The sequence below is a fragment of the Hevea brasiliensis genome, chromosome 1 (genome assembly GCF_030052815.1).
Source record: "Hevea brasiliensis isolate MT/VB/25A 57/8 chromosome 1, ASM3005281v1, whole genome shotgun sequence".
Lineage (NCBI taxonomy): Eukaryota > Viridiplantae > Streptophyta > Magnoliopsida > Malpighiales > Euphorbiaceae > Hevea > Hevea brasiliensis.
In genome coordinates this window covers 23509414-23532734 of record NC_079493.1, presented here as the reverse complement: position 1 = coordinate 23532734, position 23321 = coordinate 23509414, and the positions used below count along the sequence as shown (strand labels likewise).

General features: G+C 35.5%; 2 protein-coding genes across 2 annotated transcripts; one reads left to right on the top strand and one right to left on the bottom strand.

Moving 5' to 3' along the window:
• Positions 1 to 3472: 3472 nt before the first annotated feature.
• LOC131183060 (uncharacterized mitochondrial protein AtMg00860-like) lies at positions 3473 to 3961 on the bottom strand. The gene has a single exon (XM_058152888.1). The coding sequence runs from the start codon at positions 3959 to 3961 to the stop codon at positions 3473 to 3475; it is 489 nt and encodes a 162-aa protein (XP_058008871.1).
• A 7917-nt stretch (positions 3962 to 11878) lies between these two features.
• LOC131183059 (uncharacterized) lies at positions 11879 to 12643 on the top strand. Its single transcript, XM_058152884.1, has one exon. It carries the CDS (start codon positions 11879 to 11881, stop codon positions 12641 to 12643), a length of 765 nt encoding a protein of 254 aa, XP_058008867.1.
• Positions 12644 to 23321: the final 10678 nt, after the last annotated feature.

Genomic DNA, 23321 nt, shown 5'->3' with positions numbered 1-23321 from the left:
AGACTAGGCTTTGACATAGGCCTTTTAGATAGGATGTTCCACCGATCTCTAAAGATCGCCCTTATGATGTAATCAGACCTTTAATGTGATCCGATCTCTAGAGATCGCCCAAATGATGTAATCCGACCTTTTGGAAATAAAATTTTATTTTGTCAATTATCATTTTATTATTATTGCATTGATTATTTTCCGATCTCTGAAGTATTTATCCGATCCGGTCCCTAACTGAACAACCCTTAACCGATCCGCACTTCCAAACATCCGACTTAATTCACTAATCTGTAACTAGCCGATCTCTTTTATTATGGAATTTTGGAATATTCGTGAGACGTGTCAGAAAAAGCTGGCGAATCCCACGAACCGATGCGCCGCCTGGGACATCGTGAGCATTAAATGCTCAGACGGGTATAAATAGGGGATGGGTCAGCCAATTGCTCTCTTATGTCATTTTCAGCCTCTCGCGAACAACTTAAAATTCTCTCGTTTTCTCGAGTTCTTCCGACACCGATCAGACTCCGGTAAGGGTTTTGATCTTTCTTTTAGTTTAAATTCTCTATTTCCTTTGAAAATGAGCGGCGCCGAGGGTCAGAGAGCAACAAGCCCCCCTTCCGTTCAGATCTCGTGGTCATCTGATGAAGTGGAGGTGGTCGGACCAAGCGTGCGACCTGAACCTCCTAGGGTCTCTGTTCCATCTCGGGAGCAAGCAGCACCATCAAGACATGTACCTTCTTCAGGGAGAGAGAATCTTCCCATGGACGAGCTGCCATCAATCTTGCAAGAAACCGACCTGCAGTCGTTCAGCCAGGAGTACAACATTGAGCCTGATTCATACGAACTCATCCGGTGTCACAGCGATCTCCGAGCCGATCACTTCTTCGAAGAGAACGATATTATTATAGTATACGAAGAGCAATTAAAAGCTAGGCTGCGGTTCCCTCTTGACGACTTCTTCAAGGAAGTCTTAAAATTTCACCAAGTGTGCATAGCCCAAGTCCACCCGAACTCGTGGCGGATCCTAGTAGCCTTCAGAGGCCTCTGCCGAGCTAAGGGATTCCGTCCTACAGCTAAGGTATTCGCCGAACTGCATAGATTAACTCATCGAAAGGACGACGAGTATTGGTTCTTCCAGGCGAAGCCGCATTGCGGGCTTTTCACCGATCTGCCCTCCTCCCTGAAGAATTGGAAGAATCGCTTCTTCATTCTAAGGAGCAAAATTCCGAACGGCTTTGAGGGTTTCCCTCGTAGCTGGCTACACCAAGGCCCGTTAATTCCGAAGCGCCTCACCTTGAATAGGGAAGAAGGCCTGATGGTGATGGAGCTGAAAGATCAGGCGGGCAGAGAGAAGTTCTCTTGTTTGGATGCAGTGACTGCCGAACTGCATCACTGGACAATGGAGTTGATCACTGGCAAAGATCGGGGGCTTCAGCTCTCTGACCTCGGCATCGGTATTTTCTATATCTCAGATCTTTGGACCTTAGCGATCTCACTGACCTCTTCTTTGTGCAGGTATGGCAAGCGGCGAAGCTTCCAAGGAGAGCCGAAAGTGGAAGAGAGAGTTTTCCCGGAAAGTGCGGGAGATGAAACGTTTCGAGCTGCTTCAAACGTCCAGTCATGATCCCAGGGAGATACAAGGAGGCTCGTCTCAACCCTCGGGACCGCCGGTCATAGAAGTGGTCTGATCTCCTCCTCGCCGAGAAGAGCCGCCTCCACCTCCACCAGTCGCTTCGAGTGCGGAAGGGGGTCCTTCCCAACCTCCTGTAAGGTCCCTTTCCCACGGTGCCCAAGTCTTGATCCACTCGCTGGAGAAGAACCGCACGGTTCGAGAAAACCCGAGTTTCGCTAAGGTCTTGGGGTCCTCCATCTGCCTTCGGGAAGATCGGGATAGGCTGTCTCCGGATAATCTTGATGACATCTTGACCAGATCTATGAGCCTGAACGTGGAGTGCTTGGTGAACCAGCACATAGTCCGGGAGAAGGCTCATCGCCTGGGTAAGGAGGTCGAGAAGATGGGTCATGAAGTGGCTTCCCTCCGATCCCAACTCTCATCCGCTCAGAACTACATATCTGAAATTGAGGGGCGGATGAAGTTCTACGAGGACAAGCTGGCCGAGCAAGCTCATGTTCTGGCCGAGCGAGATCGTGTTCTTGAGGATGTTCAGGCGCTTCGGGCCGGTGAAGTTGCTCACCTCTCTGAAGAGCTCAAAGCGAAAGAGGAAGAGGCGGTAACAAGGGAGGCCGGCGCTTATGTAAATGCTCACAGGGATCTCTTGGCCGAGCTCAAGAAGCGTTATCCCGAGGAGGACTTCTCCTGGATGGTCGACCTGGCTCCCCAAGACGAAGAGGAAAGCGAGGAGGAGGCTGAGGGTGAGAGAGGAAGTGAGCAAAATGTAGATCAGGCTGGGGGTAATCCTCCAGCTGAATGACTTGTACAAATTTTAATATGAAATGAAATTCCCTTTTTGTTCAGTGAATGGATGTGATCGGAAAATCTCTAAATTACTTAAGCACTTGATTGTCTGAGCATATTAAAATAACTAAAAGTGATTGTTAATCTAAGTATAAGAGGTCGGAAAATATAATAAGCATGAGATCGGCAGGGAACCAACGCTAAACGGGACTTGGCTAAAATTGGAAATTTGACTTGAAGACTTAAGATTGGGATCATCATTAAACCGGATCGAAACCTTGACTTTATTATTTCCAAACTTTTAAATGAGAGATCGGCAATAAGACTGGTGACACGAAGGCCTAATGTTGGTTGAATCTCGTTTGACAAGAAAGATCGGAAATGTAATTGACTAGTCAGGAGATTTGGCAATTGGTTTGAGAGGTCGGTGAGGCTTTAAATGACATGGGGACTTAGTATTGATTCGATTCCTTTTGAGGAGAGATCGGAAATGTGATTGGCTGGCAAAGGGAGACTTAGTGCTGGGAATCGGTTTCGAAATTTATTGATTCTGGGGATCGGCCAAAATATGGTGTCGACAATAATAAATTATAAACTATGTACATGAATTTTATTAATGAAATAAAATGTATTTTACAAGAAATGTTATATGAGTGATTGATGATATGAAATGGATATGAACTTGAGATATTGAAATATTGATATGAGATATTTTAAAATAGAAAATTATTTTTAACATGTGAATAGTAAAATATGCCAAATGCTAATAAAATAAGGGAGACTCCGTCTATTTTCCCATTTGAAAAAAAAAAAAAGAACACAAGATTAATAATGGATAGGACAAGATAAGATGATAAAGTGTTCCGGCACAGAATGTGGTACACCTTGCTCGGCTACACTGTAAACCGGGTAAGGGGTGTTACAATTCTCAACTCCTTTTTTATAGAGAATTTTATAATCAAGGCCCAATAATTTTAAAATTCCCCTCAGTTGTAATCTAGTGTGTAACGTTTGCTCTAAAAGATGCTTGATACTCTCATGGTCAATCTTTATGAAGAATTAACCTTACTCCAAGTAATGTCTCCATTTAGAGATAGCAAAGGTAATGGCTAAAAGCTCCTTTTCATACACAGATAGGGTCTGCGATCTAGGTCCAAAAGTTTTATTCTCCTGTTGCAATACCGCACCCATTCCCCAGTTGCTAGCATCAGTTTTAATAACAAAATTTTTTGCCAAATTTGACAAAGCAAGAACAAGAGCTTTAGTTATTATAGCCTTCTTAAGCCTATTAAAGGCTTCTTGAGCTGCTGGACCCCATTGGAAAGCATCTTTCTTCAATAAATCAGTCAAGGGTTTACTGATGTTACCATAGCTCCTTATAAACTTTTGATAGTAGCCAGTGAGCCCCAAAAAACTCCTCAATTCTTTAACAGAAATAGGGGTTGGCCAAGTAATCATGGCCTGCACTTTCTTTGGATCTGTTGCTACCCCTTCCCCTGAAATTATATGACCCAAATACTCCACTTCAATCTTCCCAAAAGAACATTTAGACATTTTTGGATATAATTGTTACTCTTGAAAAACCTTAAACACCACTTCCAGATGTTGTAAATGTGTTTCAATATAAGAGTTGTTGCTAAAATATCATTAAAAAAAATCAGAATGAACTTTCTCAAATAAGGCTGAAATATGTGGTTCATCAATGCTTGGAAGGTTGCTGGGGCATTGGTAAACCCAAAAGGCATCACAGTAAACTCATAATTGCCTTGGTGAGTTCTAAATGCAGTTTTGGGTATGTTTGGAATATGCATTCTTATTTGATGATACCCTACTCTAAGGTCTATCTTGGAAAAAACACAAGCTCCATGCAATTCATCCAATATATCATCAATAATAGGAATAGGGAACTTATCCTTGATTGTTTGATCATTCAATTTCCTATAATCAACACAAATATGTCCCATCTTTTTTCTTCACCAAAAGGATTGGAGAAGAATATGGGCTAGTACTAGACTGAATGATTTGAGATTGCAGTATATCAGAAACTAACTTTTCAATTTCAGCTTTCTGAAAATGGAGATGCCTGTATGGCTTAACATTAATGGCCTGAGAAGTTGAATTTAATAGAATGGCATGATTGTGGATTCTAAATGGTGGAAGGCCTTGAGGTTCCTTAAAGATACTATGATAATTTTGCAATAGCTACTGTAAACCCTCACGCACATCCACTGCTACTGCTTTAACAACAGAATCCTTTTGCTTACTTTCTGAAACTGAAACACAAAAAATAGGTGTTGCTAAATTTGCCACTACTTTCTGTAGTAATTCATAAATAGTATCACAGGATTTCAGAACAAATCCTAAAAAGAAATCATTCAACCCTTATAAAACAATTGGTTTCCCATCACCACTCAATATAACCCTTAAAGCTTTAAAATCAAACAAAATTGGATTAAAACTTTTAAGCCAATCAACCTTTAAAATCATATCAAAACTTCCCAATTGCAGAATCTTCAAGTCAAAATTGAAATGATGAGATTGCATCTGCTAAGAAAAGTGTTGCCTTTGTGTTCACAAGTAATTTTCCTCCCATTAGCAGCAGAAATATTGGCAGCTGGTATTTCCACCATTGGCAGCTTCAATTCCTCAGCAACTTTCCTATCCAAGAAGCTGTTAGTACTCTCTGTGTCTATAAGAATCACCAATTGTCTATTCCTATGCTTCCCCAAGACTTTAATAGTTTCATTCCCTTGCTTTCCTTCCATAGCATATACTGATAGCATAGGTTTTCCCATATTTTCCAACTCCTGAGATTCCTCTAACATATTCAAACCTTCTTCCTCATTTTACCATTCTAATTCCTTAACCTGCACATCCATTGTAGTCTTAGTTTTACATAGGTGCCTAGGTACAAACTTCTCCCCACACTTGTAACAAGGTCTTGGGTTGTTTTAGTGGTTGAATTAGGTTGATTGGAAGGTTTGTTAACTGAAGAATTGGCTGTAACAACAGGGATAGTACTGCTAGTAATCATTTTATTCAAATGAAAATTTGGCTTAGGAAGAGAATTAATAAGAGGTGGCCTTAGAGGGTAAGAGTATAGCTGATTAGGTCTAGAATTTTTGTTGGGTTGCCTAGCATTTGTAGAACTAAAGTTATTACTAGAATTGCTATTGTTAGCATTGCTGTAAGAAATAGATCTAAAACTTGTAGTGGTATAAGAATTCTTAATAGGACCTTTGTACCTTCTGGTATTATCCAAAAGCTGCTCTTGTAATCTAACAACCTCAATAACTTGAGAAAGAGTGGTTGGTTTCATCATTCTTACCATAAGTCTCACCTCATCCTTCAAACCCCCAATAAATTCCGAAAGAAAATAGGATTCACCCAAATCTGGCACAACCTTCTTTATTCTAATCCTTAGATCCTCAAAAGCATCTTGATATTCATCCACAGTCCCCTCCTGCCTTAAATTCATAAATTCCTTAACAATATCTTGTAACTCTTGATCCCTAAACCTCTCACAAATACTCTGCTCAAATTCGTCCTAGGAATGACTCTTTTCCCTATTCCAGTTATGAAACCATGCATCTGCCTTATCAGTTAAAAACATACTAGCAATCCCAGTCTTTTTATCCTTTGGCACTCCATACACATCAAAATATTTAACATATTTCCTAATCCAAACTCTAAGATCATTTCCATCAAAAGTCATCAATTCAATCTTATGCAGATAATTTGATCCCTCACTACTAAAAGAATTATTAGAGTTTCCAGAACTACCTTGAGAAGGAATGGGTAACAACCCCCTATTTTCAGGCACACCAGATCTGTCCTCATCACTACTACAAATTTCCTTTCCTTTTTCTTTGCTTTTTTTCTCCGTTGTAATGCTCATGAAAGCCCGAAATTCCTCCCTGAAAGAATTAAGTTCTAGAGAAGTTTTCTTTGCCTCCTTTATTCCTTGAGTCTCCTTTTGGAGATCTCTCATTTTCTTCTCTAGCTCAGCAATCTTGACCATCTTAGAACTCACCACTACAGATCTAGTCATATTTCGAACTCACAAGAATCAACAATTGAATCAATCCCACCACGTACCAGTTCTGATACCAAATGCTAGGGTTTTGGATCCCTAACAAGAGAAATTAGGATAATAGAAGAAAGAATAAGTAATTAAGAGGGAAGAAATAAGAAAGAGAATTGGAAGAAAGAAGAATTAGGGAGAAAATTAGAGAGAAAGAAGAAGAATATTATTTCTGAGATTTCAGTTATGCTATTATAAAGTAACTCCCCTGTTTTATACACTTTAGCAGTTGTAACTGCTTATCTAATCAATTCTACCTGTTTACTAATCAATTCCAGCTGTTTATTGACTTTTATAACTGCCATCAGCTTCTCTCCTTCAGTTACAACAGCCTTTGCCTCCTTTTAATTCCTATACTTCTTTCTATAATATGTAACAAATTCATTTCAAATGAATTCCATTGTTTGACATGACACATCTCAAAATGTAAAATTCAATTGAATTCCATATGATAAAATTCATTTATCCTCATTTTCTAAACTACCCTCAAGAGTAAAAGTAAAAAAAAATTACAATGTTCTACAAAATTTAAAATTATGTTGCTTTGTTACTTTTCTAGCATTATTTTTTTCTTCTTAATTCGGCATGAAGTTTATCCTTTATAAATTATATTAATGACCATAGTTACCAGATTCGTCACCTTCACTTGGGTACCGCGTTCCGGATCGCGAGTCCCAGATCTTGGGATGTTTGCATCCCAAAATGCTGTGGGACGCATTCTGAAATGTCAAATCTAGTGAATCCATTTACTCAACATTAAGCATCACTGTGAACAGAAAATCAAAGGGGAAAATTGAAGTAAGAAGAAGAAATATAAAGAATTTGAAGAATTGTAATCCAAATATTGATTTTTTCTCTATTTTTCTTCTCAGCAGTGGGTACAATGCTTTTGCCTCAAATCGTAACCAACAAAATCACCATTGTGAAGAATCTGCCTCTGCCATTGTTGGGACTTGGGAGCTTGCGGTGAACACAGAATCTTCACCAATAGGATTGTGAAGGTCTCAACAAATCACCATTTAAAAAGGGGAAAAAAGGCATGAAGGATAGAAGGAGTTTCGATTCGACTTTCGACCAAGAATATACAACAAGGAAACAATTTGAAGTCAGGAATTGTTGATAACTGAAAAGCAAAAGACGGGATGAAAAGCAGAAGACGGGATGAAAAGCAGAGGATGGGATGAAAGGAAAAAAATCAGCGTTGATGAAGATAAAGTTGAATAGGAGACAAATTGTATCCATAACACGTTTCTGAGCAAGAAGCTTCTAGGGTCTATGCCTCTATCTAGCAATTAATTTATTAAAAAAAAAAACACACTTTTGTCTAGTTTTATTGACTCCAGCTGTCCAGTGCATTTTGTTTCCAAAAAAAAAAAAAAAAACGTTGCCACTATCATTTCTAAGGTAAATAACTAAATTCATATAATAAATTATTATTATTATTATTATTATTATTATTATTATTATTTAAAAATATTATAAAGAATAAAAGTACTAATTAATTTATTTAAAAATAAATAAATTATTACATCTATGATTGGTAAACTATGAACTAACTAGTTTGTTTTTATTTTTTCATAATATTTATAATATTAAATTTTAATATCACTTAAATTTTAATGATTTATAAATAAAAATAATTTTTTTTATAATTAATACTCTCTATTTTAATTGAATAAATAATTATAAACTTAATTTTAAAATAAGTTGAACTCTTTTTACACTATTTATAATATTAAAAAAATTAATACTAAAAAACATATTATGAGAAAACTTTAGTAACAGGTATTACCATGTTACAAATAAAAAAAAGAAATTACATTTACATATTAGCAGAAATCAATAGAAACTTGATGCCTATATAAATAATATTAATTATTTATAATTAGAGATTAGTTTTAAGAGATTCTAAATTTCTAATTATATTTATAAAAACATATAAAAATATACAATTAAATTATATACAATAATAAAATATATTATTAAATTATAAAATATAATAAAATTTAAAAAGAAAAAGTGGATACTTTTAAAAAAATTATATTTCAGTCAAATATATTTAGTCTTTTTAATATTAAAAGTAAAGTATTCAATTTTTAATAATTGATTTTTTAAACCAATTGTTGCTAAAGCTAATCCTATAGCAAGTGCTTTTAACATGATGGAAAGGGATGCGATGGACTTAAAAGTGATGAGAGGGCTATGTGCTAATGGAATTCCTTTTAATGTTCTACGAAATCCTTAATTTTGTGAGATGATTACAGCAATTAACAATGCCCCTAAAGGATATAAAGCACCCTTTTATGAAAAAGCAAGAACTATATTGTTAGATGAATATAAAAGAGATGTAGAGAAAAACTTAGCACTGATCAAGGATACTTGGTATACTCAAGGGGTGTCTATTGTTTCTGATGGGTGGTCTAATGTTAAACATCGACCTTTGATTAATGTTTGTTAGAAGAAAGAATGCAAGTAATGAAGGAAAGGATTGTGTATTTGTCTGTATCTGATTTACAGAGATATTACATCTATTTATACATGAGAATATGAGCTAATTTAGATAAGAATAATAATTGCTGTAATTATGCTACACAAATCTCCTATAATCATGCTAATTACTATAATTATGCTACACAAATCTCCTATAATCATACTAATTACTGTAATTATGCTAACACCCCCCCCCTCAAACTCAATGTGGTAGCATAGGTACCAACTTGAGTTTGCTTAAGAGATCCTGAAAGCGAGCGGGAGGATGCGTTTTGGTGAATATATCAGCGGTTTGGCTGACAGAGGAGACAGGAATCAAACATATGGTGCCATGAGCAACATGATGACGTGCAAAATGACAATCAATTTCGATGTGTTTGGTACGCTCATGAAATACATCATTATGAGAAATCTGTATGGCAATTCTATTATCGCAATGAAGCATTATGGCAGAATAATGAGTGACACCCAAATCAGTTAATAACCACTGTAACCAAAGTAATTCAGATGTAGCATCAGCAAGAGCACGATATTCATATTCTGTGCTAGAACGTGCAACAACAATTTGCTTTTTTGCTATGCCAAGAGATAAGAGAATTACCCAAGAAGAAACAATAACCAGTTGTAGAGTGACGATCTGTCAGATCACCAGCCCAATCAGCATTAAAGTAGCCATATAATACTAGGGAGGAGGTAGTGAAAAAGTGCAAACTATGAAAAAGAGTGCCTTTGATATAACGAAGGATTCGAAGTACTGCAAAGAAATGAGTTGAGCGAGGAGTAGACATAAACTGGCTGACCAGATGAACAACATATGAAATATCAGGTCGAGTAACTGTGAGATAAACAAGACTCCCAACAAGCTGTCGATATAAAGTAGGATCATTAAGAGGAGTGCCATCAAGAAGTGTAAGTTTGCAATTGAGCTCCAATGGGGTTGATACTATTTTGCTATCAGTGATGCTTGCTTGAGAAAGTAAGTCGGATGTATACTTGGCTTGAGATAGATAATAGCCATCAGAATTTTGAGAAACTTTAAGACCCAAAAAATAGTTGAGAGAACCCAGGTCTTTCATTTCAAAATGCTGATTGAGATAATGTTGTAACTCTGAAATACCATATGAATCATCTCCTGTTATTATCATATCATCAACATAAAGCAACAGAAGAACAATACCACTATCAATTCGGTGAGTGAATAATGCAGAATCATGTGGATTAGAGAGAAAACCAAGTTGAGCAAGAGTGGAACTAAATTTGGCAAACCAGGCCCTGGGGGTTTGTTTTAATCCATATAAGGCTTGCTGAAGTTTGCAAACCTTATGAGGAGAATGATAACCAGGAGGAGGATGCATATAAACCTCTTTTGTTAAATCACCATGAAGAAGAGCATTTTCGACATCCATCTGGAAAAGATTCCATTTGCGAATTGTAGCAATAGCTAAGAGACTGCGAATAGATGTTAATCGGGTCACTGGAGCAAAAGTTTCTTCATAGTCGATACCATACTCTTGAGTGTACCCTTTGGCTACATCAGAACGGGTCTTGATTTTGTAAATCCATTTGCAGTATGGATTGGTAGTAAGAAAGATACAGGTTTTGCAGAAGACAAGAATTTAAGATTAGTGGTCATATGATTACAACATGCAGAGTCAAAAAGCCAATAAGAATTACCCAGAGTGGCAGACATGGCAGCAGGAGAATTAGAAGAGATAACCTATTTGAATAGTGCCTCAAGATCACTCATGGTGATGGCAGTAGAACCCTCAGTAGCAGCAACAACAGTGATAGAGGAAGATTCAGGCTTTGAGTTATTCTTGAATTTAGAATGCCCTCCTTTTAGTCTTGGAGGACGTGTGGGACAATGTTTAAGAATATGACCATAACCATGACAATATCTGCATTCTATAGTAGGACAATATATAAAAGCATGACCAATTTGATTACAATTCTTACAGAGTTGATTGCCAGATTTTTGATGTGAGGATCGAATAGTTGCAAGAGCAGTTTCAAATTGAGGAGTTTTATCCAAACTGAGACGAGTCTCTTCAAAAATAATCTCTTGAATAGCAGTATCCAATGATGGGAGAGGATTTCGATGTAGCAGGGACACTTACAATGTTATCGCAGCTAATAGTGGAGGAGCTATGTTCATGTATGCAGATGACTTTTCAGGCATCAAAAAAATAGGTTATATATATCTTCGAATGTCAATTATTTTTGTTGAAAATTGAGCATTAAATTATAGTAAAATTATTCTAAAACATTTTTTTTAGGTCATGCTATAGTTGAATACTTAGTCAAGGCTATTGAAGAAGTAGGGCCTTCTAATGTTCTTCAAATAATTATTGATAATGCATTAAATTGCAAAGCTGCAGGAAAGGAGATAGAGAAGGTATATAAACACATTTTTTGGTCTCCTTGTGTTGTTCATACTCTCAACCTAATTTTCAAGGATTTTGCTCAAAAGTTTAATCGGTTAAATGATACTTATAAAAGAGGAAAATGCATTGTGAAATACATTATCAATCACACACAAGCATTATCCATCTTTATGACACAATCAAAGTTGGAATTGCTAAAAGTAGCAAAAACTAGATTTGCTTCACATTACATCTTGTTGATAAGGTTGTTAGTTTGTAGAGAGGCTCTTGCAAACACTATTGTTCTTAAATCATGGAAGTAGTGGACAAAAAATGGGGATGAGAAAATGAGGACAATGGGTGCATTAGTTGCTGAAACAATTAGTGATGATGAATTTTGGGAGGAAGTAGAAAATATAGTAGCTATAGCTAAGTCACTGTATTTGTTGATTAAGTTTAGTGATGGTGAAGGCCCAAAGCTAGGAGATATTTATGAAAAAAATGGATAGCATGCTTGGAGAATTAAATGATATAATGACAAATAACAAATATAAAGATAGTTATGAACAAATGGAAGCTATTATAGTAGAAAGATGGGCGAAGATGAATATTCTTATGCATTGTCTTGGTTTTACTCTCACACCCAGATTCTATGATCATCACTACTTAGAAACACCAGCTCCTAGAGAAGTACCTACAAACGCTCCAAATCTTGATAAAGAAGTTGTTTTAGGTGTTATGGATGCTTTTGGAAGGATAGCAGAAAATGGGGCTGAACAAAAGCTTTTACATGAGCAATTTGCAATTTTTCATATGAAACAAGGGATATACAACATGCCAGCAGCTCAAATTGATGCTGTAACAATGGATTCAATTGATTGGTGGTCAACATATGGGTCTGAAACTCTAGAACTAACAGAGATAGCAAAAAAGATGTTATTTCAACCAATTAGTAGCTATTCAGCTGAAAGAAATTGGAGTACATACTCTTATATTCATAATGTTAAGAGAAACAGGTTAAACTGTACAAGGACAGACAAATTAGTGTTTATTCACTCAAACATTCGCCTTCAATCTCGCTTCTTTGAGAGTTATGTGATAGGACCTCATAAAAGATGGGATATGGATCCAGAAAATTTATATTTGGAGGATTCAGCTATAAAATTGGAGGACATGAGATGGAGATCGTTAGATGATGATGATGATTTTGATGTCACAAAGACCATTGAAGAAGATGAAGATAACTACACCAAAAACAAAGGGAAAAAGCAAAAGAAAACTGAAATTGATTCAAAGTAGCTTTTTTTTTTACATTATTGATTTATGAACTTTTCTAAATTTCAATTTTGTTTTACTGTCTTAATATATGTTGCATTTGAAATTATATTTTGTGTTATGGAATGCAATTATATTTGAAGTTTTTTTTTTATTTGATATTTAATGATTTTTCTTTATATTATTATCCTATTGAATTTCTAAAACTAACAAAATTAAATAAAAAATTGCACAAGATAAAAGATTGGTAATGACAAAAAATTTAAAAAGGTCATTATTTTAAGCTCAATGAACCCAAAATATTATTCAAACATACAGCTTTCTGAAAGAGCAAACCGACTAAGCTTACCCCTAAAGTACCCAAAAATTAACTAAGTGGCGTATCGCATTCCCGTTCCCGTTCCCGTTCCTGTTCCCATACTGCGAACCGCTATGTACTGCATGGAATTCAATTGAATTCTGATGGTTGTCGAATTCACCAGAAATTAAATTAATTGAAATCACCAATTATGAAATATTTTTTGTAGTAAGTGGTAAATCCAGGTCAAACCCTAGAGACTAAATTATTAAATTTCGTGCACTTGTGTACTGGAAAAAAGAAACATAGGTTGGGGGGGGGGGTAATTCGCAATCCAAAGAAGAAATCAAAAATCCAAAATTAAGATCTAAAATTAAATAAGAAACTCTCGAATTAAACAAACTTCAGTCCAAGGTAATTCGCATTCCAATACATTGATTCGATCATAGACAAAAGAAATACAATTATCTTTTATTGAATACTTAACGTAGATTTACCAAATAGCGAGGTAAAATCCCTAACTTTTCTATACTCATCAATTCGAGCCCAGCACTCTTATTGACTCTAATTATTAACTGAATTGGTATTAAGCAATCCTCATCAAATTAATAACTGCTTTAAAAATAGGAAGTAGTTAAGCTGAACAATAATTTACACAGCATAAATCATTTAATTCACCTTATTGTTTTCTTAGGTTATTATCGAAAACTGGGATCATAATCAATAAAACCTAATTGCTACTCATGTTCAATCTTACACAGCAATTACGGATTATGAAGATGAACTAGCAATTGATCTCATCAAACAATCAACTAATAGGCCTTTTTAGTAAATCATTCAATAGATCAAAGACAAAGAAATCAGAAAACAATAGATATTTAAAAAGACATAAATTAAATTAAGAACCTGGTCTCACAAATCATGCAAAAGAACTTAAATCTCTTGAACTAAATTAAAAACTTAGCCACTCATGTTCATGGCTTATAAAAAATAAAGAAAGATAAAGAAGAAATCTAAAAAGAGAATGGAGAACGAAGGTCTTCTATAGAGAACGAAGGTCTTCTATGGATGTGTTTTAACTGCTACCCAAAGACATATTTATAATAAAAAAACATAATCCCAAAGATAGGAACCAAACTAGGAAAAGTTTTGAAATTCAAAAGACAGATTTCCAGCCTGCATTCACGTCTTTGAAATCAAGGCCGATTTTCAGTGACTTCCTTTCCGAATCTGTCTCTGCCCTCTTCAGGAAAGTTGTAGCCCTATTTCTTAGCTTTACAATGGGTACTCATTTGCCTTAAATCCGAGGTCTACAGCCCAAGTTATGGCCCAAAAATCAGGACTGGTTCAGACAGATGGTCTAGCCCATAGTGATGAATTTATTGCCGTTTTTGACAATTAAAATGGCCTTATCTTGCTTCCAGCCCTTCATAGAAGTTGTAGAGGTGGCTCTTAAGGTTCAATTGGGCTTGGGCTTGCTTCATTTGGACCTCTGGAACTCCATATACAAAATAAATACTGAAACTAAGCGTGACAATCAAGTGTGAGTTTTTGCAATAGATCCATAGCTCATTTTGTCAACCTTGGAGACTGATTTGGGCTTTAGTCCGTCTTTATCATTTGAAGTGCTCTATCTTAGCTTTTCAATGGATTTAACAACAATCAATTTGGAGACCCACAACTTTAGAAACACCTAAAAAATATAGCAAAGGTCAAATGCTGAAAATTTCTCCATTTAACACAATTATTCCACAACTATCTAAAAATATGCCTAAATGATAAATATACTTTAGTCAACTAAATTATGCATAAAAACATACTAGAAACACTAAATATGATGGGAGTAAAATTAATAAATTATGCACTTATCAAATTCCACAAAACTCTATGTTTTCGAATTGAACCGAGCAAGGTGTATGTCTACAGAGATGGAATTTTTTTAACTGCTATATGACGGCTTTATTGGTTTCTTGATTACTCTGGCAGTATTTGGTGTAACATGTTCCTCAAGACATGTATTAACATCACTGCCACATTTGCCTTCGATGCAGTCTTTTCAAAATGCCACAATCACCTCAAGGATGCATAAGTCATAACCCATTTTATTTCTAATTATATTTTATGCTTTGCATGTTCAATTATGAAGTATGCATTGCCCTATCTCAAAGTTTGGTTTTTTAAATTGTTCCAGAACCTGTTTCAAGGCATATGGAGGAGCAAGGGCTTGAATTTCTTCAATTTGCTTTTCGCTGGTTCATTTGTCTTTTAATACGTGAGGTTTGATTTCTGAATTCCGCTGCTAGTAGTTGCCACTGTTCCATATCCTACACTTCAAATTTTAACATTCAGTTCACCAAGCAACCTGATCCTGTTGAGTTCCAACGTATGTGCTTTTATTATTTAATTTTGAAGCAACCTTACATTCTTGTTTTATTGGATCCCTTTTCATCTTGTTACCCGCCTATGGGATACTTACCTGGCTGAAGGAGATGCATTTCCAGATTTCCTAGTGTACATATACACCAGTTTTCTTTTGAAGGTGAGAATCACAGTTACTCCCTTTGCACTAACACTTTACACTGTTACATGTTTGAATTTCTCTATCGCTGCAATAATTTTCTCCCTTCTTGCAATGCTTGTGTTGTTTGAATGATAATATCTTTATACAGCTGTTTGTGACATGCATGAAAACTAAAAGAAAATGTTGTAAATACTCTAATTGTAAAGGCAAGAGTCAATAGCATATGTTTCACATGTAACTTTTATATGTTCAAAGAGGGTTACTAGAGATTTTTGTGAATTGCATAATAGTGTGCAACTACTTTAAGCTTGACTTTATATAGAAACGAGCCAAGTAGGCCTGAGATTAATATTTTTACCAAAATTTAGGCACTTGTTATTTCAATTATATGCACATTTTAATTGATTATGCATGAATCTCAATGCATATTTAATCTAAGGGCTATTAGACTCGTTCTTATATGAGGTTGAGCTTGTATTAGATGCATTCTACTTGCAATTGTTGCTACTTGAAACTTGGTGTTTGGTGTGCTTTAGTGAGAATATTTAATTTTAGCTCTCAAAAAAATTATGCATCAAGTACATAATTGCATGTTGTATCTTTTCTCCAGTGGTCAGATAAGCTTCAGAAACTTGATTTCCAAGAGATGGTGATGTTTTTAATATATATATATATATATATATATATATATATATATATATATATATATATATATATATATATATATATTTTAATTTTTTGGGGTTGCTCAAAACAGTTTGTTATCCTCAAATGTATGATTTCTTATTGTAGTAGAGAGGTGATCGACCATTTCTGTCCTAGGTGTGGTGGTTGTGTAATATTTTTGTATTCTCTAGCATTGTACATTTACCATTGGCAATTGACTGAAGAAAGAAAAAGAATCTCTGCATAACAATTGGCAGAAGTTGATAACTGGGAGTCACGAGCATCATGTAACAATACCAGTGCACTTTTTACCTCTGTAAATCCATTGTAGACTTCTGGCCTGGCATGTCAAATAGGTTTTATTTCTGTCTTGTTTGGCATAATTTCAGTCACCTTTTCTCAACTTGAAGGTTTACTTTTTTATTTAATTTTTATTTTTTTTAACTTTTTTTTTTATCACTGTCCCTTAATTTTAATTTGTATTAAAAAATGTTCAAATTTCAATTTAATACAACCTAGAGTCCCTTTAGTCAGATTCATTGGGTATTTAAGCGAGAAGTTAATGTGGACATATCTAGTGGTGGATTAAACATGATAAAAATAATTTATAAATATAAAGAAAAAATTAGATGAAATGAAAGAGTTAAAGTAATCAGAGAAGACTATTTTCTCCATGTGGCAGTGGGAAACTTTTTATTATTTCTAATCCACTTATGCAATAGAATGGGCTTTGGGTGATATTGAATTTTAAGTGTATTTGTGCTACAAATTGAAGTTAAATATCGGTGATGAAACTATTTCAAAATTAAGAGACGGTGAATGAAATTTGTTGAATATTTCTATATTGCACTCCTTTCTAGCAGCAAGTGAACAATGGTCATCATAGACATAAATGTCACTGAACAATGGTTATCATAATAGCATGAAAATATCACAGAATGGGATGGACTTTGATTGTTGGTATAATTATAATCAATTAAAATATTAGGAATAAATTAACGAAATTGATTAGATTGAGACATAAATATTTCGCTCTTCTTAAAGAGATTCAAGTTCTCAATAAATCGATAAAGTAGACTTTCTATGTGGATTTGTATCCTTTAAAATACAACAAATTCGACATCCAGTTGTTAATTCAAAACTCCATTAAGAAATACCTATTTTTCACTTTTAAACTATCTTTGGACTTTTTCTCTTTTATTTTGTTGCTTAGTGTGTAAGAATAAAAAAATCCTCACTTATTTATACAAAATCTACGAAGAAACATAAACAATTTTAAGTTAATAAATTACTTAAGTTATATTTATAAATGAAATGTATAAAACTTGTACAAATAGGAATACTCGGGTAATTTTAGGCACTTTTTAAATGTATAATGTTTATTTAGCTCTTTATAAAATTTTCATATTTGAATTTGAAAATTTACAAGTTCTCTTTCATTTTTTTATTGGCAATTAAATCAAATATCATAGACTCTTAAACCTATCTTTTTCCATCAATTATTTAACCAATCAGATATTATTCCACTATCCCTTTATACTATTAGAGTTCACCATTACTCTAACTAATAATGATCTATCTTTCAATCCCATCTCTGGTTTCTTAATTGGTTTTTTGTTATTTTTGAATATTTTTCATTTCATACGCACTTCAAGTTTTACAATAATGAGAGGCGATCCAATTTTCACAAGAGGAAAGAAAAAAGGAAAATATTATGTTATCTTCAAAGGTAGAACTTGCGGAGTATTTTTTTCATAGCAGGATTATGCATCAACTATTTCAAGTGTGGGTGAAAGTGTCTACAAGTCTTTCAATATTTATGACAAAGGTCTTGATGCTTATAATAAATATTGTAATGTGAAGAAGATAGGTGAAGGTAGCTCTTACGTGCTTGACATTGAAGAAATTCACATACCAAAAACTGAAGGGACAATAGATAACAATGCTCAAATCAGTTTCCTTACTGGAGTTTTAGTCGGTGGTTTCCTTTGATAGGCTTGTGTATAATATGATGTGGATTTGATTTGTTTTAAGTTGAATTCGAAGAAATGAAAAGACATGGGTTTATTGGAAATCTTGTAATGGAGAAAGAATCCCCTTAGCTTTTGAAACTGTAGGACCACCTTTACCTTGTGTGTAAAGTCACAGTCTGATGTATTATTGATTTATTAGGTATCTAATTAATTACCAACTTGTGATTTGTGTTTGTGACATAGTTAATGTTGTTTTTATTATGAATGGATTGATTTATATGACCGAGTTTCAAGAGCTCATACGGCATATGCAGTATCCACCAGCTTGTGATATGGTGGTATTGGTCATTGCTTGATAGTTCAAACATAAGTACTGCAAATGTAAGCAAAATATAATTATATTACATATGTTTGTGAATTGGTGAATGGGTGAGGGGGTTTGTCTCTAAGTTTGCAGAATTGCTTCAGTGGGTGCAGAGTTGTGGGCGATTCATGCTGGTTTGAACTTAGCGTGGTAGAAAGGAATATCTCACTTGATCATTGAGTGTGATAGTGTGGAAATTGTGAGAATGGTGACTAGTAGAGATCCTCCTGTGGGTAATATGAGGTCTCTTGTTAATTTGATTAAGAAGTGTGAAGCAGAATGGAAGGTAGTTGTGAAGCATGTGTTTTGGGAAGCCAACAAATGTGTTGTGGCTAATAGTGCGATGAGTTGCACTTTGGGTTTTCAAGAGTTGAAAGGGCCTTCGCAGGAGCTTTTGGATTGGATGATGCATGACGGTGTTGGATTGCCTATTGCTAGGCTGATGTAGTTTTGATTCTGTTCTATTTTTCGGTTCTGTTCTTATTTAAGAAAAAATAATTACCTTATATAATATTAGCAGTAATTATAAACAAGCAATCCAGTATGTAGTGCATAAGATTTTCAGCCATACACAATAATCCATAGGATTTTCAACTACACACAATAATCTATAAGATAATAATGTGGAGAATATGGTGCATAGATTTATCAGGTTTTGAAAAAAAAAAAAGTAACAATTAAAGAGAAGTCTTTTTTTTTTTAATTTTCTTGAATGAGAGAGCACACACAAATTTGAGTGACGAGAATAGACTACTGCCAAATATCCTTGTTCTCATATAAATCCTACACACGCACACTCCACACGATGTGGGACGTCGAAACACCAGCTCGCAGAGTCCATGCAGATGCAACAAACACTACACCCACTCAAATTATTTATTTTAAATGATAAAACACATGCGCATAGGAATTAATGATGAGAATGAACCACTACCAAAAATCATGGAAATTAAAGAGAAGTTCACAATCCACAAAAACTAGCATAACCAACGATATCTTAAAGTGCACATGGTTATCAAATAGTGCAAAGATCATCATCTATTGCTTCACGATGTTTGTTGTGAACAGAGTCTTATCAGCAGAAGCTTGGGTCAGCTGGAGACGAACTCTGTTCTCTCTCTTTAATTCCTGGTGGTGAACGAATTGCCTCTATCCTTGCTCAAACTTTCCCTTGTACATGCGTCCATTGTTCAACCTAGGGACATATTTAACCTTGAACTCCTATACACTGGGTACCAGTGATTGATATATATATATATATATGTATATATATATATAAATAGAGAGAGAGAGAGTACCTTATCACATCACCACTTTATTCGGGTATCAGTTTGGATATTACCATATACTTCTCTCAAGTGGTTTAGATTTCATATCAGATTTAAAATTCAATTGTATACTTTCTTATCTTTATTATCTGTAACTAGCTTATATATACTTTGTACTTGCATACTGTTTAAAATACAAAGAGATAAATACAGTTCACAATTCAAGCCAAAACTTCTACATGGTATCAGAGCTTTTATTCTCATCATGAGTTCTTCCTCTTCAGCCACTTCATCCACCTTGACTTCATCCTTATCATCCTCTCCTTCATCTGCTCACCACACCTTCTCTATCAAGCTAACCAACAAGAATTATTTTGCTTGGAAAGCTCAGTTTTTACCTCTACTTAATTATAAAAAATTACAAGGATTTGTTGATGGCACTTTCACTGCTCCTCCTAAAACTATTGTTAGTTCCACTACCTCTGAACCTGTCCCCAATCCTGATTATGAAAGTTGGTTTCAAAAAGATCAAATGCTCCTAAGTTGGCTGCTTTCCTCCATTACTGAGGAAATTTTTCCATATATTATTGGGCTGTCATCTTCTTTGGACGTCTGGCAAGTCTTGCTAAAGCTTTTGGCTCAATTTCTCAAAATCGACAGCTCCAAATTCACATTGAGCTCCAGGAATTGAAGAAAAATGATCTCTCTGTTTCTGAATATCTTCATCGTGCAAAGTAGTTAGCTGACGATCTACAAGCAGCAGGTCGACCTCTTCAACCTGTAGAATTCAATTCTATCATTTATCGGAATATAGGAGCTGAATATCATCCTATAATCACTGCCTTGAATCTTTGGACTGAACCTGTTTCTTTTTATGAACTGTATGGGCAGCTTGTAGCCCATGAAATCTTAATCAAAAGTGCACATGAACCTCCTACTGTCAACGCTGTTATTCGATCTTCACTAAATCCGCCTCTCTTGCCAACACCTACACGTCCTGCTTCTTCTTTCATCAATAACAATTTCAGGCCTCGTGCTCCATGTCAAATTTGTGGTCTTAAAAATCACACCGCTAATAAGTGTTGCAGGCGATTCAATCCTTCCTTTAATAGTGGTTTTCGTACATCTTCTCCACAAGCAAATTATCATTCTGTTCATTCACATCAGCAACCTACTCCAGCACCAGTCACTTGGTTTCCTGACACTGCAGCCAATTTCCACATTACACCTGATATGTCTACTCTCAGTGTTGCACATGAGTACAAGGGTGATGATCAAGTCCATGTTGGTAATGGACATGGTGTTCCTATTTCTTACATAGGTACTGCATCTATACCTTCTGCAATTGGTTCACTAAAATTACAAAATGTCTTATGTGTGCCGCACATAGTGAAGAATCTACTCTCTGTCCAAAAGCTGACCACTGACAATAATTGTTTCTTTGAATTTTGGCCAAATTTCTTTTGTGTTAAGGACCAGGTCACCAAGCGAATTCTGCTTCAGGGGCCAAGTGAAAACGGTATTTACAAATTTCAGAATCCATCTAAGCAAGTTATGGCTGTTGAACACCTTACAATGGATGATTGGCACCGGCGTTTGGGTCACCCACACCGACGAACTATCTCAAAAATAATCAATGATTTTCGTTTACCTTCTATCACAAATAAAATGTCTCCTTGTTCATCATGTCTTTTAGGCAAAATGTCCAAAGTTCCTTTAGCGTCTGTTTCACATACTAGTCAAGCTCCCTTTGAAATTATACATTCGGATGTATGGGGTCCTGCACCTGTGCAATCTACTCTAGGACATCGTTATTTACTTTTATTTGTTGATGATTTTACCCGATATACATGGGTCTATTTCTTAAAGAATAAAAGTAATGTCTTTGATTGTTTTATTCAGTTTGAAAATTTTATTCTTCGCCAGTTTAATTCCCATATAAAATCATTCCATTCTGATTGGGGTGGTGAATACCAGCGTTTGCATAAATATTTTCAATCCACTAGTATCCAACATTGCATATCATGCCCATATACACATGAGCAAAATGGTACTGTTGAAAGGAAAATTCGTCATCTGGTTAATACTGGCCTAACTTTTTTATCAGATGCTAATGTTCCTTTAAAATTTTGGAATTTTGCCTTTAATGTTAGTGCTCAATTAATCAACACACATCCCTCGACATCACTACAAAATGAAACTCCCCACATTAAGCTATTTAACAAGTCACCTCATTACTTAGATTTCAAACCCTTCGGGTGCACCATTTTTCCACTTCTCCGTCCTTACAATCGTCACAAGTTTCATTATCGCACCCAACCTTGTGTCAATCTTGGTCAAAGTCCAAGTCATGCTGCTTATCGATGCCTTGATCCCACAATAGGTCGCATTTATCTGGCTCGCAGGTTAAGTTTAATGAGTCTGTGTTTCCATTTAGGCTTCCTATCATGTCACCTATGCCCTCTGCATCCAACTTGCCTGCAAATACGCCATGGCTTGTATTGACTAGACATTCAACACCTCACTTGGCAACTGGAGCAAATTCAGGTCAGTTACTAAATCAATCTCCTCCTTTATCTCCTATTTTGAATTCAACCTCATCTCCATCACCTATTTCTCCGTCCCAAAATTAGCAAATTTTCACTCCTAATCAACAACCTGTGTCATCAGATCTCCCAACCCCTGCCTCACTAAACCACTCTGTTTCAAATTCTAATACTGGTCAAGTTGTGACTGCGTCTACTTATCCATCCCTCAATCTGTCCATTGACTTATCTCGTTATCTTTTTACCTCCTCTCACTCTAATCCTGCTACACAATCTGATATGCACACACATGCTATGACATTACGGCCTAAAACTATGCAGAAGTGTGTTGTCAATCTTATTACTAAGGACACTGATTATCTAAAGTTTGAACCAAAGACTTATACCTAGGCCAGTTCTTATTCTGAATGGAGAGATGCTATGTCCCAAGAGATTAATGCTTTAATGCAAAATCAAACATGGGAGTTAGTACCCAGACCACCAAATAAAAATATAGTTGGGAACAAGTGGATTTACAGAATCAAAAGAAAATCTGATGGTTCAGTAGACAGGTATAAGGCTCGTTTGGTAGCCAAGGGGTACTCTCAACAGGATGGATTAGATTACGATGAGACATTTAGTCCAGTAGTGAAGATGTCAACGATTCGCACAGTGCTCTCTTTGGCAATGACAAATGGTTGGCCAATCCGACAACTTGACATATCTAATGCCTTTCTCCATGGCTATTTGGATCATGAAATTTTTATGGACCAACCAAAAGGATTTGTTGATCCTGCTTCTCCCTCTTATGTTTGTAAGCTACGGAAATCATTATATGGGCTCAAACAGGCACCACGAGCCTGGTTTTGTCGTTTGTCTAGCTTCTTACTTCAGCTGGGATTTACTGCATCTAAGGCTGATTCCAGTCTCTTTATCTATCGCAATGGTTGTGTCTCTTTATTCATCCTTATATACGTTGATGACATCTTGGTTACTTGTTCTGACAATACTTATTTACAGTGGTTCATGTCTAAGATCAAGGAGGCTTTTCCGACCAGAGATATTGGAGCATTACATTATTTCCTTG